Genomic DNA, 18855 nt, shown 5'->3' with positions numbered 1-18855 from the left:
ACCACAATAACTGTGTTTGCCCCCGATTTGGAGTACCTGCCCATGTCCTTCATTTTGAGTGTGCAACAGTTGGAATAAATGGACCCTGCTTCATCGACTTTAGCACTCAATTCCATTGGGCCAACGTTGGTACAACGTTCCATGTTTACTGGTGAGCTCAGTCCGTGCTGCTGGTGCTCGATCGCCAGCTGAGTGACACCTTTACCTTGCGTCTTGCAGGAGAAGGTGGAGGATGACGTGGTCGTGTTTTTGCTCGGCAACAAAACGGACGCGGTGGAGGATGAGGGCCGTCTCGTAAGCACCGCGGAGGGCAAGAGGCTCGCTGAGGTAGGTAGATGCTCAATCTGCCAAAACAGCGAAAATTCGATCGCTTCTTACACAACCAGAGTGCAAATCACAAACACTAACTGAAACCCGAGTGCACATTCAGTCTCTCCTGACTTAGTTCAACGTCTGTATCTTTGTTTAAAAAAATGTTGTACACGATCAATTATCATTGTTATTTTTGTATTAAATTGACGAAAAAGTATCCAATTTATTCTATGGGGACCTCATTTGCCAGTAAAAATATGATAATTGGTTCTTTACCCTTCTATCTGGCAACAAAACTGACACCTTTTTGCAAGGAGTCATGTTTGCATAGACCGCAATACCTGCAGTCATAATACAAACAAAAGAACATAACTCTGATAATGTGCACTGTCCTTGAAGTTGATTGGTCCACACCCGAGACAGCTTTCCTTCGAGCCTAGTCTCATATGGGTTGGACCAGATGACGCCAAAAGGCGCACAACTCAAGGACAATGCACCATCAGAGTATGAGAGCTCGGGGCAAGCATCTACACTATGGGGACCTCATTTGCCAGTAAAAAATATGATAATTGGTTCTTTACCCTTCTATCTGGCAACAAAACTGACACCTTTTTGCAAGGAGTCATGTTTGCATAGACCGCAATACCTGCAGTCATAATACAAACAAAAGAACATAACTCTGATAATGTGCACTGTCCTTGAAGTTGATTGGTCCACACCCGAGACAGCTTTCCTTCGAGCCTAGTCTCATATGGGTTGGACCAGATGACGCCAAAAGGCGCACAACTCAAGGACAATGCACCATCAGAGTATGAGAGCTCGGGGCAAGCATCTACACTATAGGGACCTCATTTGCCAGTAAAAATATGATAATTGGTTCTTTACCCTTCTATCTGGCAACAAAACTGACACCTTTTTGCAAGGAGTCATGTTTGCATAGACCGCAATACCTGCAGTCATAATACAAACAAAAGAACATAACTCTGATAATGTGCACTGTCCTTGAAGTTGATTGGTCCACACCCGAGACAGCTTTCCTTCGAGCCTAGTCTCATATGGGTTGGACCAGATGACGCCAAAAGGCGCACAACTCAAGGACAATGCACCATCAGAGTATGAGAGCTCGGGGCAAGCATCTACACTATGGGGACCTCATTTGCCAGTAAAAATATGATAATTGGTTCTTTACCCTTCTATCTGGCAACAAAACTGACACCTTTTTGCAAGGAGTCATGTTTGCATAGACCGCAATACCTGCAGTCATAATACAAACAAAAGAACATAACTCTGATAATGTGTAGATGCTTGCCCCGAGCTCTCATACTCTGATGGTGCATTGTCCTTGAGTTGTGCGCCTTTTGGCGTCATCTGGTCCAACCCATATGAGACTAGGCTCGAAGGAAAGCTGTCTCGGGTGTGGACCAATCAACTTCAAGGACAGTGCACATTATCAGAGTTATGTTATTTTGTTTGTATTATGACTGCAGGTATTGCGGTCTATGCAAACATGACTCCTTGCAAAAAGGTGTCAGTTTTGTTGCCAGATAGAAGGGTAAAGAACCAATTATCATATTTTTACTGGAAAATGAGGTCCCCATAGTGTAGATGCTTACCCCGAGCTCTCATACTCTGATGGTGCATTGTCCTTGAGTTGTGCGCCTTTTGGCGTCATCTGGTCCAACCCATATGAGACTAGGCTCGAAGGAAAGCTGTCTCGGGTGTGGACCAATCAACTTCAAGGACAGTGCACATTATCAGAGTTATGTTCTTTTGTTTGTATTATGACTGCAGGTATTGCGGTCTATGCAAACATGACTCCTTGCAAAAAGGTGTCAGTTTTGTTGCCAGATAGAAGGGTAAAGAACCAATTATCATATTTTTACTGGCAAATGAGGTCCCCATAGTGTAGATGCTTGCCCCGAGCTCTCATACTCTGATGGTGCATTGTCCTTGAGTTGTGCGCCTTTTGGCGTCATCTGGTCCAACCCATATGAGACTAGGCTCGAAGGAAAGCTGTCTCGGGTGTGGACCAATCAACTTCAAGGACAGTGCACATTATCAGAGTTATGTTATTTTGTTTGTATTATGACTGCAGGTATTGCGGTCTATGCAAACATGACTCCTTGCAAAAAGGTGTCAGTTTTGTTGCCAGATAGAAGGGTAAAGAACCAATTATCATATTTTTACTGGAAAATGAGGTCCCCATAGTGTAGATGCTTGCCCCGAGCTCTCATACTCTGATGGTGCATTGTCCTTGAGTTGTGCGCCTTTTGGCGTCATCTGGTCCAACCCATATGAGACTAGGCTCGAAGGAAAGCTGTCTCGGGTGTGGACCAATCAACTTCAAGGACAGTGCACATTATCAGAGTTATGTTCTTTTGTTTGTATTATGACTGCAGGTATTGCGGTCTATGCAAACATGACTCCTTGCAAAAAAGTGTCAGTTTTGTTGCCAGATAGAAGGGTAAAGAACCAATTATCATATTTTTACTGGCAAATGAGGTCCTCATAGTGTAGATGCTTGCCCCGAGCTCTCATACTCTGATGGTGCATTGTCCTTGAGTTGTGCGCCTTTTGGCATCATCTGGTCCAACCCATATGAGACTAGGCTCGAAGGAAAGCTGTCTCGGGTGTGGACCAATCAACTTCAAGGACAGTGCACATTATCAGAGTTATGTTATTTTGTTTGTATTATGACTGCAGGTATTGCGGTCTATGCAAACATGACTCCTTGCAAAAAGGTGTCAGTTTTGTTGCCAGATAGAAGGGTAAAGAACCAATTATCATATTTTTACTGGAAAATTAGGTCCCCATAGTGTAGATGCTTGCCCCGAGCTCTCATACTCTGATGGTGCATTGCCCTTGAGTTGTGCGCCTTTTGGCGTCATCTGGTCCAACCCATATGAGACTAGGCTCGAAGGAAAGCTGTCTCGGGTGTGGACCAATCAACTTCAAGGACAGTGCACATTATCAGAGTTATGTTATTTTGTTTGTATTATGACTGCAGGTATTGCGGTCTATGCAAACATGACTCCTTGCAAAAAGGTGTCAGTTTTGTTGCCAGATAGAAGGGTAAAGAACCAATTATCATATTTTTACTGGAAAATGAGGTCCCCATAGTGTAGATGCTTGCCCCGAGCTCTCATACTCTGATGGTGCATTGTCCTTGAGTTGTGCGCCTTTTGGCGTCATCTGGTCCAACCCATATGAGACTAGGCTCGAAGGAAAGCTGTCTCGGGTGTGGACCAATCAACTTCAAGGACAGTGCACATTATCAGAGTTATGTTCTTTTGTTTGTATTATGACTGCAGGTATTGCGGTCTATGCAAACATGACTCCTTGCAAAAAAGTGTCAGTTTTGTTGCCAGATAGAAGGGTAAAGAACCAATTATCATATTTTTACTGGCAAATGAGGTCCTCATAGTGTAGATGCTTGCCCCGAGCTCTCATACTCTGATGGTGCATTGCCCTTGAGTTGTGCGCCTTTTGGCGTCATCTGGTCCAACCCATATGAGACTAGGCTCGAAGGAAAGCTGTCTCGGGTGTGGACCAATCAACTTCAAGGACAGTGCACATTATCAGAGTTATGTTCTTTTGTTTGTATTATGACTGCAGGTATTGCGGTCTATGCAAACATGACTCCTTGCAAAAAGGTGTCAGTTTTGTTGCCAGATAGAAGGGTAAAGAACCAATTATCATATTTTTACTGGAAAATGAGGTCCCCATAGTGTAGATGCTTGCCCCGAGCTCTCATACTCTGATGGTGCATTGTCCTTGAGTTGTGCGCCTTTTGGCGTCATCTGGTCCAACCCATATGAGACTAGGCTCGAAGGAAAGCTGTCTCGGGTGTGGACCAATCAACTTCAAGGACAGTGCACATTATCAGAGTTATGTTCTTTTGTTTGTATTATGACTGCAGGTATTGCGGTCTATGCAAACATGACTCCTTGCAAAAAGGTGTCAGTTTTGTTGCCAGATAGAAGGGTAAAGAACCAATTATCATATTTTTACTGGCAAATGAGGTCCCCATAGTGTAGATGCTTGCCCCGAGCTCTCATACTCTGATGGTGCATTGTCCTTGAGTTGTGCGCCTTTTGGCGTCATCTGGTCCAACCCATATGAGACTAGGCTCGAAGGAAAGCTGTCTCGGGTGTGGACCAATCAACTTCAAGGACAGTGCACATTATCAGAGTTATGTTATTTTGTTTGTATTATGACTGCAGGTATTGCGGTCTATGCAAACATGACTCCTTGCAAAAAGGTGTCAGTTTTGTTGCCAGATAGAAGGGTAAAGAACCAATTATCATATTTTTACTGGAAAATGAGGTCCCCATAGTGTAGATGCTTGCCCCGAGCTCTCATACTCTGATGGTGCATTGTCCTTGAGTTGTGCGCCTTTTGGCGTCATCTGGTCCAACCCATATGAGACTAGGCTCGAAGGAAAGCTGTCTCGGGTGTGGACCAATCAACTTCAAGGACAGTGCACATTATCAGAGTTATGTTCTTTTGTTTGTATTATGACTGCAGGTATTGCGGTCTATGCAAACATGACTCCTTGCAAAAAGGTGTCAGTTTTGTTGCCAGATAGAAGGGTAAAGAACCAATTATCATATTTTTACTGGCAAATGAGGTCCTCATAGTGTAGATGCTTGCCCCGAGCTCTCATACTCTGATGGTGCATTGTCCTTGAGTTGTGCGCCTTTTGGCAGTCATCTGGTCCAACCCATATGAGACTAGGCTCGAAGGAAAGCTGTCTCGGGTGTGGACCAATCAACTTCAAGGACAGTGCACATTATCAGAGTTATGTTATTTTGTTTGTATTATGACTGCAGGTATTGCGGTCTATGCAAACATGACTCCTTGCAAAAAGGTGTCAGTTTTGTTGCCAGATAGAAGGGTAAAGAACCAATTATCATATTTTTACTGGAAAATTAGGTCCCCATAGTGTAGATGCTTGCCCCGAGCTCTCATACTCTGATGGTGCATTGCCCTTGAGTTGTGCGCCTTTTGGCGTCATCTGGTCCAACCCATATGAGACTAGGCTCGAAGGAAAGCTGTCTCGGGTGTGGACCAATCAACTTCAAGGACAGTGCACATTATCAGAGTTATGTTCTTTTGTTTGTATTATGACTGCAGGTATTGCGGTCTATGCAAACATGACTCCTTGCAAAAAGGTGTCAGTTTTGTTGCCAGATAGAAGGGTAAAGAACCAATTATCATATTTTTACTGGAAAATGAGGTCCCCATAGTGTAGATGCTTGCCCCGAGCTCTCATACTCTGATGGTGCATTGTCCTTGAGTTGTGCGCCTTTTGGCGTCATCTGGTCCAACCCATATGAGACTAGGCTCGAAGGAAAGCTGTCTCGGGTGTGGACCAATCAACTTCAAGGACAGTGCACATTATCAGAGTTATGTTCTTTTGTTTGTATTATGACTGCAGGTATTGCGGTCTATGCAAACATGACTCCTTGCAAAAAAGTGTCAGTTTTGTTGCCAGATAGAAGGGTAAAGAACCAATTATCATATTTTTACTGGCAAATGAGGTCCTCATAGTGTAGATGCTTGCCCCGAGCTCTCATACTCTGATGGTGCATTGCCCTTGAGTTGTGCGCCTTTTGGCGTCATCTGGTCCAACCCATATGAGACTAGGCTCGAAGGAAAGCTGTCTCGGGTGTGGACCAATCAACTTCAAGGACAGTGCACATTATCAGAGTTATGTTCTTTTGTTTGTATTATGACTGCAGGTATTGCGGTCTATGCAAACATGACTCCTTGCAAAAAGGTGTCAGTTTTGTTGCCAGATAGAAGGGTAAAGAACCAATTATCATATTTTTACTGGCAAATGAGGTCCCCATAGTGTAGATGCTTGCCCCGAGCTCTCATACTCTGATGGTGCATTGTCCTTGAGTTGTGCGCCTTTTGGCGTCATCTGGTCCAACCCATATGAGACTAGGCTCGAAGGAAAGCTGTCTCGGGTGTGGACCAATCAACTTCAAGGACAGTGCACATTATCAGAGTTATGTTCTTTTGTTTGTATTATGACTGCAGGTATTGCGGTCTATGCAAACATGACTCCTTGCAAAAAGGTGTCAGTTTTGTTGCCAGATAGAAGGGTAAAGAACCAATTATCATATTTTTACTGGCAAATGAGGTCCCCATAGTGTAGATGCTTGCCCCGAGCTCTCATACTCTGATGGTGCATTGTCCTTGAGTTGTGCGCCTTTTGGCGTCATCTGGTCCAACCCATATGAGACTAGGCTCGAAGGAAAGCTGTCTCGGGTGTGGACCAATCAACTTCAAGGACAGTGCACATTATCAGAGTTATGTTCTTTTGTTTGTATTATGACTGCAGGTATTGCGGTCTATGCAAACATGACTCCTTGCAAAAAGGTGTCAGTTTTGTTGCCAGATAGAAGGGTAAAGAACCAATTATCATATTTTTTACTGGCAAATGAGGTCCCCATAGTGTAGATGCTTGCCCCGAGCTCTCATACTCTGATGGTGCATTGTCCTTGAGTTGTGCGCCTTTTGGCGTCATCTGGTCCAACCCATATGAGACTAGGCTCGAAGGAAAGCTGTCTCGGGTGTGGACCAATCAACTTCAAGGACAGTGCACATTATCAGAGTTATGTTCTTTTGTTTGTATTATGACTGCAGGTATTGCGGTCTATGCAAACATGACTCCTTGCAAAAAAGTGTCAGTTTTGTTGCCAGATAGAAGGGTAAAGAACCAATTATCATATTTTTACTGGCAAATGAGGTCCTCATAGTGTAGATGCTTGCCCCGAGCTCTCATACTCTGATGGTGCATTGTCCTTGAGTTGTGCGCCTTTTGGCGTCATCTGGTCCAACCCATATGAGACTAGGCTCGAAGGAAAGCTGTCTCGGGTGTGGACCAATCAACTTCAAGGACAGTGCACATTATCAGAGTTATGTTATTTTGTTTGTATTATGACTGCAGGTATTGCGGTCTATGCAAACATGACTCCTTGCAAAAAGGTGTCAGTTTTGTTGCCAGATAGAAGGGTAAAGAACCAATTATCATATTTTTACTGGCAAATGAGGTCCCCATAGTGTAGATGCTTGCCCCGAGCTCTCATACTCTGATGGTGCATTGCCCTTGAGTTGTGCGCCTTTTGGCGTCATCTGGTCCAACCCATATGAGACTAGGCTCGAAGGAAAGCTGTCTCGGGTGTGGACCAATCAACTTCAAGGACAGTGCACATTATCAGAGTTATGTTCTTTTGTTTGTATTATGACTGCAGGTATTGCGGTCTATGCAAACATGACTCCTTGCAAAAAGGTGTCAGTTTTGTTGCCAGATAGAAGGGTAAAGAACCAATTATCATATTTTTACTGGCAAATGAGGTCCCCATAGTGTAGATGCTTGCCCCGAGCTCTCATACTCTGATGGTGCATTGTCCTTGAGTTGTGCGCCTTTTGGCGTCATCTGGTCCAACCCATATGAGACTAGGCTCGAAGGAAAGCTGTCTCGGGTGTGGACCAATCAACTTCAAGGACAGTGCACATTATCAGAGTTATGTTCTTTTGTTTGTATTATGACTGCAGGTATTGCGGTCTATGCAAACATGACTCCTTGCAAAAAGGTGTCAGTTTTGTTGCCAGATAGAAGGGTAAAGAACCAATTATCATATTTTTACTGGCAAATGAGGTCCCCATAGTGTAGATGCTTGCCCCGAGCTCTCATACTCTGATGGTGCATTGTCCTTGAGTTGTGCGCCTTTTGGCGTCATCTGGTCCAACCCATATGAGACTAGGCTCGAAGGAAAGCTGTCTCGGGTGTGGACCAATCAACTTCAAGGACAGTGCACATTATCAGAGTTATGTTCTTTTGTTTGTATTATGACTGCAGGTATTGCGGTCTATGCAAACATGACTCCTTGCAAAAAGGTGTCAGTTTTGTTGCCAGATAGAAGGGTAAAGAACCAATTATCATATTTTTACTGGCAAATGAGGTCCCCATAGTGTAGATGCTTGCCCCGAGCTCTCATACTCTGATGGTGCATTGTCCTTGAGTTGTGCGCCTTTTGGCGTCATCTGGTCCAACCCATATGAGACTAGGCTCGAAGGAAAGCTGTCTCGGGTGTGGACCAATCAACTTCAAGGACAGTGCACATTATCAGAGTTATGTTCTTTTGTTTGTATTATGACTGCAGGTATTGCGGTCTATGCAAACATGACTCCTTGCAAAAAAGTGTCAGTTTTGTTGCCAGATAGAAGGGTAAAGAACCAATTATCATATTTTTACTGGCAAATGAGGTCCTCATAGTGTAGATGCTTGCCCCGAGCTCTCATACTCTGATGGTGCATTGTCCTTGAGTTGTGCGCCTTTTGGCGTCATCTGGTCCAACCCATATGAGACTAGGCTCGAAGGAAAGCTGTCTCGGGTGTGGACCAATCAACTTCAAGGACAGTGCACATTATCAGAGTTATGTTATTTTGTTTGTATTATGACTGCAGGTATTGCGGTCTATGCAAACATGACTCCTTGCAAAAAGGTGTCAGTTTTGTTGCCAGATAGAAGGGTAAAGAACCAATTATCATATTTTTACTGGAAAATGAGGTCCCCATAGTGTAGATGCTTGCCCCGAGCTCTCATACTCTGATGGTGCATTGCCCTTGAGTTGTGCGCCTTTTGGCGTCATCTGGTCCAACCCATATGAGACTAGGCTCGAAGGAAAGCTGTCTCGGGTGTGGACCAATCAACTTCAAGGACAGTGCACATTATCAGAGTTATGTTCTTTTGTTTGTATTATGACTGCAGGTATTGCGGTCTATGCAAACATGACTCCTTGCAAAAAAGTGTCAGTTTTGTTGCCAGATAGAAGGGTAAAGAACCAATTATCATATTTTTACTGGCAAATGAGGTCCCCATAGTGTAGATGCTTGCCCCGAGCTCTCATACTCTGATGGTGCATTGTCCTTGAGTTGTGCGCCTTTTGGCGTCATCTGGTCCAACCCATATGAGACTAGGCTCGAAGGAAAGCTGTCTCGGGTGTGGACCAATCAACTTCAAGGACAGTGCACATTATCAGAGTTATGTTCTTTTGTTTGTATTATGACTGCAGGTATTGTGGTCTATGCAAACATGACTCCTTGCAAAAAGGTGTCAGTTTTGTTGCCAGATAGAAGGGTAAAGAACCAATTATCATATTTTTACTGGCAAATGAGGTCCCCATAGTGTAGATGCTTGCCCCGAGCTCTCATACTCTGATGGTGCATTGTCCTTGAGTTGTGCGCCTTTTGGCGTCATCTGGTCCAACCCATATGAGACTAGGCTCGAAGGAAAGCTGTCTCGGGTGTGGACCAATCAACTTCAAGGACAGTGCACATTATCAGAGTTATGTTCTTTTGTTTGTATTATGACTGCAGGTATTGCGGTCTATGCAAACATGACTCCTTGCAAAAAGGTGTCAGTTTTGTTGCCAGATAGAAGGGTAAAGAACCAATTATCATATTTTTACTGGAAAATGAGGTCCCCATAGTGTAGATGCTTGCCCCGAGCTCTCATACTCTGATGGTGCATTGCCCTTGAGTTGTGCGCCTTTTGGCGTCATCTGGTCCAACCCATATGAGACTAGGCTCGAAGGAAAGCTGTCTCGGGTGTGGACCAATCAACTTCAAGGACAGTGCACATTATCAGAGTTATGTTCTTTTGTTTGTATTATGACTGCAGGTATTGCGGTCTATGCAAACATGACTCCTTGCAAAAAGGTGTCAGTTTTGTTGCCAGATAGAAGGGTAAAGAACCAATTATCATATTTTTACTGGCAAATGAGGTCCCCATAGTGTAGATGCTTGCCCCGAGCTCTCATACTCTGATGGTGCATTGTCCTTGAGTTGTGCGCCTTTTGGCGTCATCTGGTCCAACCCATATGAGACTAGGCTCGAAGGAAAGCTGTCTCGGGTGTGGACCAATCAACTTCAAGGACAGTGCACATTATCAGAGTTATGTTCTTTTGTTTGTATTATGACTGCAGGTATTGCGGTCTATGCAAACATGACTCCTTGCAAAAAGGTGTCAGTTTTGTTGCCAGATAGAAGGGTAAAGAACCAATTATCATATTTTTACTGGCAAATGAGGTCCCCATAGTGTAGATGCTTGCCCCGAGCTCTCATACTCTGATGGTGCATTGTCCTTGAGTTGTGCGCCTTTTGGCGTCATCTGGTCCAACCCATATGAGACTAGGCTCGAAGGAAAGCTGTCTCGGGTGTGGACCAATCAACTTCAAGGACAGTGCACATTATCAGAGTTATGTTCTTTTGTTTGTATTATGACTGCAGGTATTGCGGTCTATGCAAACATGACTCCTTGCAAAAAGGTGTCAGTTTTGTTGCCAGATAGAAGGGTAAAGAACCAATTATCCAATTTATTGTGTACGTATAATTGAGGGCATTATTTATAACCAGCCAATGACTTACAAGCAAGAGTTATATATATCTTAGCCTACTCTCGATGTCAAGCACCAATGTCACCTTGCCCTCATGAAGATGTATGCTGTCACTTCATTTATTTATGTTCTTGATGTAAAACAATGTTGAGGGCAAATGGTAATTATACGTAAAAAAACATCTTTTTTAAACAGAGCATGGTCACTTTTACCCCTCATGTTGAATTGCAAGAATATAAAAGTCCACATTGAGAGAGACTGTTAACTGACATTAATGAAATTTGTCCATTTAACACGTAGAAATTTGTCCATGCTTATTTTTTCATACTCTGCATGATTTTACACTGAAATGATGATTACTGATGGTGGGGACTCGTGGTCAATATTGGCAGGGCTCAGATGCACTTCTCTGATCTTGAGCTTCCTTATTAATTTCACTGTACGTACTCCATTCCTTCAAGTCATAGAACAGCCTTTTGCCTTTTTTACATTTGGCCTCTTTCACGTCATCCGTTCTCCCAGAAGCCCCTTCTTTAAACTTTCACCTCTAAAAATGTGCCCAATCCACATACAGTTCCTTTTATGCAGTGTTATAATTAGTCTTTCCTCCTCTTAGGCCTGTTCTAGAACACTGTGGTTCACCCTTCTGACATGGTATTTAAAACTTGGGAAGCGCTTTAGATGGTATTTAGTGAACGTGGACCATTGGATTAACGTTGGACCAATGGTGGCCCAACAATTAAACCACATTACCAATGTTGGCCCAACGTTGCATGTTTTATGGGATGCCGCAGTAGCTGAGTGTGCAATTTCCCTGTCCAATGCCGATCGTGGGTTCTTGTTGAATCCGTTTACCTTCCAGGAGTACGGAGCAGTGTTTTACGAGTGCAGCGCGAGACTGGCACTGAACATAGAGGAACCCATCGCGCACATGGCCAGGTGAAACAAACTAACAGGCATGAACATGGCTTGTACTGTATAGACGATAATGTGCTGAGGTGGTCCTACAATTGCATGCTACAAGGTGGCATGCATAGAGGGAAGTACAGTAAGTCGGTTGTCAGCCTTGAGAATTCGAGTGATATCTCTTTGTCGCTAAGTTTGGTAAATTCCCAAGCAGCTCAGATACTTTTGAGGCTTTCCTGAGTAATTATACATGAATAAAAAAAAATAATGATTCATATTTCCTACGTTGTTAAAATATGTTAACCTGAAATTAGCCATATGCACACACACACACACTGCAGTGGAATTTTCACATAGCCCCATTAACGAGACAATGGTGATCACTGAATAACCAATATCAATCATCATTGCCATTGCAAAGAGTAGGCTTTGTGAAGCCTATTACTATTACAATAGTGACATAAATTTAACTGCTTGCCATTGGGAAATTGGCAGAATGTCACGTAAAATAATAAATATTAACCCCCGTTTCTATACCAGTTTTAAAAACCTACCTTCATTATTTAAAGGTTCCAATGTCATGACTACTTGGATTGCCAAAGCCACAAGCCAATTATATGAAGACCAAATTGCGGCTCTGTCCCGATTAATTGAACAGTTATGGCCTTGGCTTGTTCTTGCAATAGAAAAGATTCAGCATTAGTCTGGCCCTTAGCAATTACCCTTTATAGTACATAACACTGGCCCAGAGGTTGTCCTTTGTGATAAACATAGGACATGTGCATTAGGGTGGAGTGGTGGCACAGTGGTTTGCGCACTCTACCACAAACTCTGCGATCGAAACACATTGGTCATTTGGCGCTGCCTTAAAAATAAAATTATATAATAGGTGACATTTCGGGGAACGGCGATCTTAGCTCAATTCATGTCCATGGCTACAATCAATGATATTTGAACTGGCTCTGGCTCTCTCCTCTTGCTTCACCAACCCACACTGACCAACTGGAAGTATGGGGGTCAAACAACCTCCTTGAGCGACGCCGTGCGTGGAAGTATTCCTGCAAGTGTTTTGACAACGCACTGTAAATTAATATTTTATCATTATTAATATTCTTATATAAATGGGATCATGACGCAAATGATTCAGAGCCTAATCAAATTTTGCTATGGGTAAACAGGTGTGCGTTGGAGCTTCAAATCTGTGAATACAAAATCTCTATCGCAGAGCATTTTACATTTTCCTTTCATGTATATCGATGTGTTACACAAAGATACACACGGTAGTTTCAACACTTTATTTCATACATTTCTTCAGATGGTTCTCAGTCCATGCCTTTTAAATTATTTTTGTTTGATTCATTATGTGCCTTGCTCTCCCTACAGGTTACTTACGGAACAGGAGGACAGGCACAAGGAGAAGGTGCTGCACCTGCCAGAAAAGTTTTCCGGAGTGAGGAGGCAAAGTGAGAGGAAAAACCAGTGCTGTGCTTAGCAAGCAACTCTGGCAGTTGCATCCGGCGTGAAAATGTGGCTGAACAAACCCCCAGTGTGTGCAGCTGCTGTTTATTCATGGGGTTAACAGTAAATTAAACGCAAATGTTCTAGCTACGGGTGTTTAAGTGCAAGGTACGTATAATGTCATATGATAGCGCACATATGCATGTGTCAATAATGGAACAAATACCGCTCAAGTATTGGTGGCGTGCGCCGGTGCAGTACGTGATAGGGTTGTAACGATGTATGAACAATATTATAAATCTGCTGTATGACTCCATCCATGAAAATGTTAATTGGAAGGCGTTCCAATTATAGGAGCTACTGGCAACTTTACAGAGGGTAACAGGTCTGCAGACAGCAGTTTTACTGTACAGTATTTTTATTTGTATATGCTTAAATTAGTTATTGCGAACCTCTGCAATCACTCGAGGCATTTACATTAATAGCACTCTTCAAAAACAAATTGATCCTTAAATTAAATTATGAGATTGCAATGAATTTAATTTCTGGGTAAAGGGAGAGAATCGTTACACCCTTTGATATTTGCCATAGGATCAAGAAAGAACATATTTCTGCTGCAAGCAATGTTTGAGCATAGGTTTAACTTATTTTTTTGACTAAAATTAAGCTTGTTAAGTATCGCTTTACAGTCGGTTTCGCATTCATCTGAAGTCACAGCTAGTGCAGGACTGTACGTAGTTTGCTCACAGTATTAATTCACATGCCTTGCTGGTTCAAGTCAATGTTGTTTTGTCCAATGCAATGTAATACAAAAAAAATGTTTCTCCTCTAAAACAGCACGATAAATTCAAGATGTATTTTTAAAAAATCGAGACTGAAAATTACTGCAAATTGCTATTTTGTTGATATATTGTTGTCTCAATGTTACCGGTTTGCGTTGTAACCAGTGTTTGTGTATATTTGTTTAAAATCTACTTGAACAAATTTTGTACATGTTCAGCCTGTTTTGTAAAATCCACTTTAAGACGAGGGCCTCCCCATTCCTTGCGGGCCAGCCGTGAGGGGTGTTTGACCACCATAGTTCATGCTGGTCAGTGTTGGTTGGCGACGGTGGGGATAGTGCAGAACAGTGGATTTTTATATAGTGACCCCTACTGCCCACAATGCCTATTACAGTATTTGTTTCAGGAGCAGCGGAATGTATCTCCATCGTATTTGCAGATCGGGCATTGCGTTGTTTAATGTTGTATGGTCTGTTCTGGATGATCACAGTCGCACAATGGAGAGTTTTAAAATGTCCATTTGTGCATCAAGTATCCGCATCTGTCATTGGTTAGTGCACATGCGATTTTGGGTGGACCTAAACCCAAGGATCTTTTGTGTTTGTTCTGTCAAGAGGTGTTTGTGAGTTATTTTGAATTCTAGATTTGAAGCTTTCGTGACGCAAGGATTCATACTCTTAGGTTTTTTCGGTAAAGTCACGTAGGTAAAATAATGCAAATAAAATAATAATACGTTACAGTAATTTTACTGGAGCAGTTACACCTGATGACGGAGGCTTGTGTTGCTTCCGAAACGTCGTGATTTAATTTAGTTATTTTCATTTATTATCATTATTTTATTATTATTTTACCTACGTGACTTTACCGAAAAATCCTAAGAGTATAGTTGTTTTGAACTCCATTCAGTTCTCCAGGCTAAATCAGGGTTGAATTCACATTGTTTAAGGTTCAGCGCATGGGTGCAAATGGGCTTGCGTGACTTCAAGCAATAACGAGAGATGTTATTGAGGTAGTGACCACCATACACCTGTTTGGTGGTCACCCATCTAAGCACTCTCCCGACGAACCCATCCAAGACTATCAAAAAATTATGGGTTATATGTAGTCATCGTGAACAAAAATTTAAACAATGAAATTATTAACAATTTTAAAGTTCACAAAAATAACTCTTAGCCATGTGAAACATGAATTATACAATTTCTGGCGAGAAAGTATGTCCATGTTACAATTTATTTTCCATATTTTGCTCACACTCCAAACCATTAGCCAATAAACATTGAGAAAGCTCGTTGTAATGCATCTTGTATAAGGCATATACTTCTATTGCTGGATACTAACCAAATCCCTCTAAAACCACCATACGCGCTTTCCACACGAACAATCGTACAGCAAATTCCACCCTTGATGTGTGCTTCTGTGGTAGCTCAGTTTGCTATAACCCCACTCCCAAGATATCTATAGGTTATCATGGATAGAACCCTGATCTTCAAGCCCCACATAAAACAGATCTGTAAAAAGAACAAATCAATAATGTCCTTGGTATATAAAAAAAAAACTTGTAGGAACGACCTAGGGCATCTCAGCTGATGTGCTGCAAACTGCTCTACTCAGAATATCGTTCCCCTGCCTGATCTGAGAGCTCGTACACAAAACTGCGAGATGCACAATTCATTAACGCAATGCACATCATTATTGGAACACTGACATCAATCTCCTGACTCCCTGTTCCGGCGAACATTCGACCACCAAAAATCCACAGAGACATGCAAACTGTAAAGGGAGTTTACACGTGACAACTACCTACCCATCAACCAAGACCTCAACAATGTCCCTCTCCCAACTCCAGTACTGTCACCATCCAATAGTCTCACCCAGATCAGGTAGAACTCCGGCGAACAGAGTGGAATAACACCCAGAATAAACCCCTCATTCCAAACCCGAACATCGCACCTTCTAAGGTTTGAGATTTCTCAAAGACACTGGTGTAACCATCAACCGCAATAGAACATCAACAGGCTGCTGTGCACATCTTCATAAATGGACAATCAAAGGCACGCCACAGTACGACTGTGGCCATGTAACTCAAACCATGGACAATATATTAAACCACTGCAGTCTGCACTCAAAGCAGGAGGAGGGATAGCAAAACTAGAGGAACTCTTTCCTGAATCCCTCCCGTAGCTCTCACATCTCAACATTGGCATTTAGCTCCTGAACATGTTGCCATCATACGCAACAATAGAATAGTGTAAAAGCCGTATGGTTTGAAATCTGTACCTTCCTCTTGCGTTGCATTGCAGTTTCCATAACTTGGTCACTGCAATTACGGATTATACGCTGTACTGTTCAAATATAAAACATACGTATATGCAGACATTGCAATAGTCACAAGAGATTCAATAAAATGTATATAAAATATTGAGTCTAATACCATAGCGCCATCTGCTGCACATCATTTCGTGATGTAGCGTTTTGTACACGCATGCCATTACTTTTTCCTTTGAATCTGTTTACTTAGCGATGGCTTGTTTAAGGTAGCTTAGAGTAAACACATCTACAACATGTATACATTCAAAACACACACATGAAACACTCAACGGCAGTTGAAACAATGACCACGTTTTTTTTAATTATTAATGTCCCAGCCTCTGTCCACCCAGCAGTATAAACTTGGAGTCGAAGATGACAGCTTTCACGCAGCCCATTCTGTTAAGTGAGAAGACACGACGAATGCTGGCAATGCGGAGACCAAAAACATCGATCTCTCGGTCTCCGGAGCAACAACACAAGCCAAGCCACAACGGCCCTTTTCAGGACCAAACAACACGCCAGAAAGGCCCTGGGACAAGGATCCTCCAAAATGAACATTGAGGGACTCTTTCCGGGCGAAGTGAGAGTATCTCGCCATCGTAATGAAAACCCATAATATTGATGTCCTGACGCTCCAAGAAAACCATGTCTTGGATGCCCTACATGCTAGTCGCGACCACCACCACGGGGTACACCAGTTGTTCATTTGGAAAGTTGCATGTGGTGGGGTCAAATATTGGAACACGCACCTCTTCCAAGTCGTCTGGCCAGGTTCACGAGATCAGGCCAACATAGTCTCGAGGCACTCTTGAGAGGTCCATCTGGTGTAGGCCCGTCCGGGGTGTGAGCATGCAATTGCAGGGCTGCACTTTTACCTCTGCCCTTCAAATATGTAGGCTCAAATGTGTGATAACTTTAACATGACTTTTAACAAGAAATGGGTTTCAAGAGAGTGATATGCTGGCCAAAAGCAATTTGTCAGCATGCACGGTTAAGCAACGTTATGAGGCATTAAATCACAGCACTTTGCAGGTAACCTAAGCTGTTTCAAGAATTACATTCTCTCATAAGCAAGAAAGCCAGCTTGTTGATATACAGTACTAAATTACTTAATTACATTTTTTTTATACGTAACATGTTGCAATTCGTTTTTAAGTACAACGTACTATTCAAATAAATTAGGTAATATTTTGATAAGCAGGTAGGCTAACTCGTAGAACTTTTAAGCTTGCTACACTGCCTCTTTATCATCCCAGATCCTGTCAGGTCTGATTGCTAAAATATGATTTGTACAACTTCGCGGGGTACATTTTTTAAAATATTTCTCACCACGAGGTATAGATGTAAACAGCAGCAGGCAAAATGGCGAGGTGAAGGACAAATTGTTCACCTTGACTGTTTGTAAGTCAATCTCCTAAAAGCATCACAATTGGGAAAGTCAGGCTTTTAGTAACGAGCACACAGCAATAACACGTTTGTTATTCGGCAATTACACTTTCATTTATTGACATAAAGGTGCAGTACGATGATGATTTTGTTGTGTGACGAATGGTTATCACACTGGGCAATGCAGAGGTTGCCAGCTCGATTCGATCTCTCGGATTTACAGTTGAAACAATTGACAATTCTCTTAACCCTTCCCAGCCCCCGTCTCTGTCCACCCAGTAGTGTTCAGAGATGGACAACTTATTTGATTGGTAGGTCACGTGTAGTGGGGTAAAGTGTGAGTATTCTCACTTCTTTTAAGACATCTGCCCAGCGAGAATAAATAGGCAAAACATATCCTCTAGATGGGTTCTCCAGAGTTTCGTCTAATTGATGGTCTTTCTGCCAGCAGCGTCATAAGTAATTGCAGGGCTGCACATTTACTGCCTTGAATCAATGTTGATTACAAAGGGACCTCACCTTCATCATGCACGAGTTGGGGTCGACAACGTTCAGGAGAGACGTTTATGGTGTTATCACCAATACACACGAAATGTCAAAACCATACCCACCCACGTGAATAACTTATGTGTCACCAACACAAGGGTGGCCGGCCTGTACGTCACCACTCATAAAACGAGGCGACATTTCAAAGGGGCAAGAGGACCTAACCACATGCCCACTTCTCGCATGTGATAATGTGGCTGATAACACACGAGGCAGTAAGCCATGTGAAAGTGCACGACTGACAAGTGTTCACGTGTATTATACGTGAAATTTGAAAATACACATTTACTGCACCATCGCCAGTGAGGTTTGCTTGCAATTGGTATTTATGAATTTATATGTATCATCTTCTATGGCAGTGATCTACAGTGTTGCCCAATCTTACAAAATGAAGCTGCCAGGTGTTTATGGCATATCAGATAATAAATTAGATGTATAAATGTCACAACACAGGGTTAATAACGAAATTTAGTACACATATTACAATTTTGGTATTTCACAAAACAAATTCTGAAAGTACTTTAGTATAGACAAACAGTCAAGACGATTGATATAAATACAGTACAAACACTACAACAGGGTAACATTAACTGCTTTAACATATTCACTTTTGTGATACTGCACAAGATACTTATGAAAGAAAATAGGCGCAATCATTAATCAGCCAATTCATGTTCAAACATGAGAACACCATTATATGTTACTTTGGAGAAAACTGTTGGCCAACTTTGAATGAGTAAAGT

At 42.5% G+C, this 18855-nt stretch overlaps 1 protein-coding gene across 4 annotated transcripts in view; it reads left to right on the top strand.

The window, feature by feature from the left end:
- Window positions 1-14209, top strand: part of LOC133350402 (EF-hand calcium-binding domain-containing protein 4B-like) — a 61820-nt gene extending 47611 nt beyond the window's left edge. For all 4 annotated transcript variants that reach the window (XM_061564737.1, XM_061564738.1, XM_061564735.1 and 1 more), the window contains 3 exons: window positions 220-327; window positions 11587-11663; window positions 13014-14209. In XM_061564737.1, the coding sequence (XP_061420721.1) occupies window positions 220-327; window positions 11587-11663; window positions 13014-13122 (294 nt within the window). In that variant the 3' untranslated portion in view covers window positions 13123-14209. The remainder of the gene's footprint in view (window positions 1-219; window positions 328-11586; window positions 11664-13013) is intronic.
- Window positions 14210-18855: the final 4646 nt, after the last annotated feature.

Source organism: Lethenteron reissneri, chromosome 33 (assembly GCF_015708825.2).
Source record: "Lethenteron reissneri isolate LAM-NWPU_2019-01 chromosome 33, ASM1570882v1, whole genome shotgun sequence".
NCBI classification, from domain to species: Eukaryota; Metazoa; Chordata; class Hyperoartia; order Petromyzontiformes; family Petromyzontidae; genus Lethenteron; species Lethenteron reissneri.
This window is presented reverse-complemented; position numbering and strand designations above follow the sequence as displayed.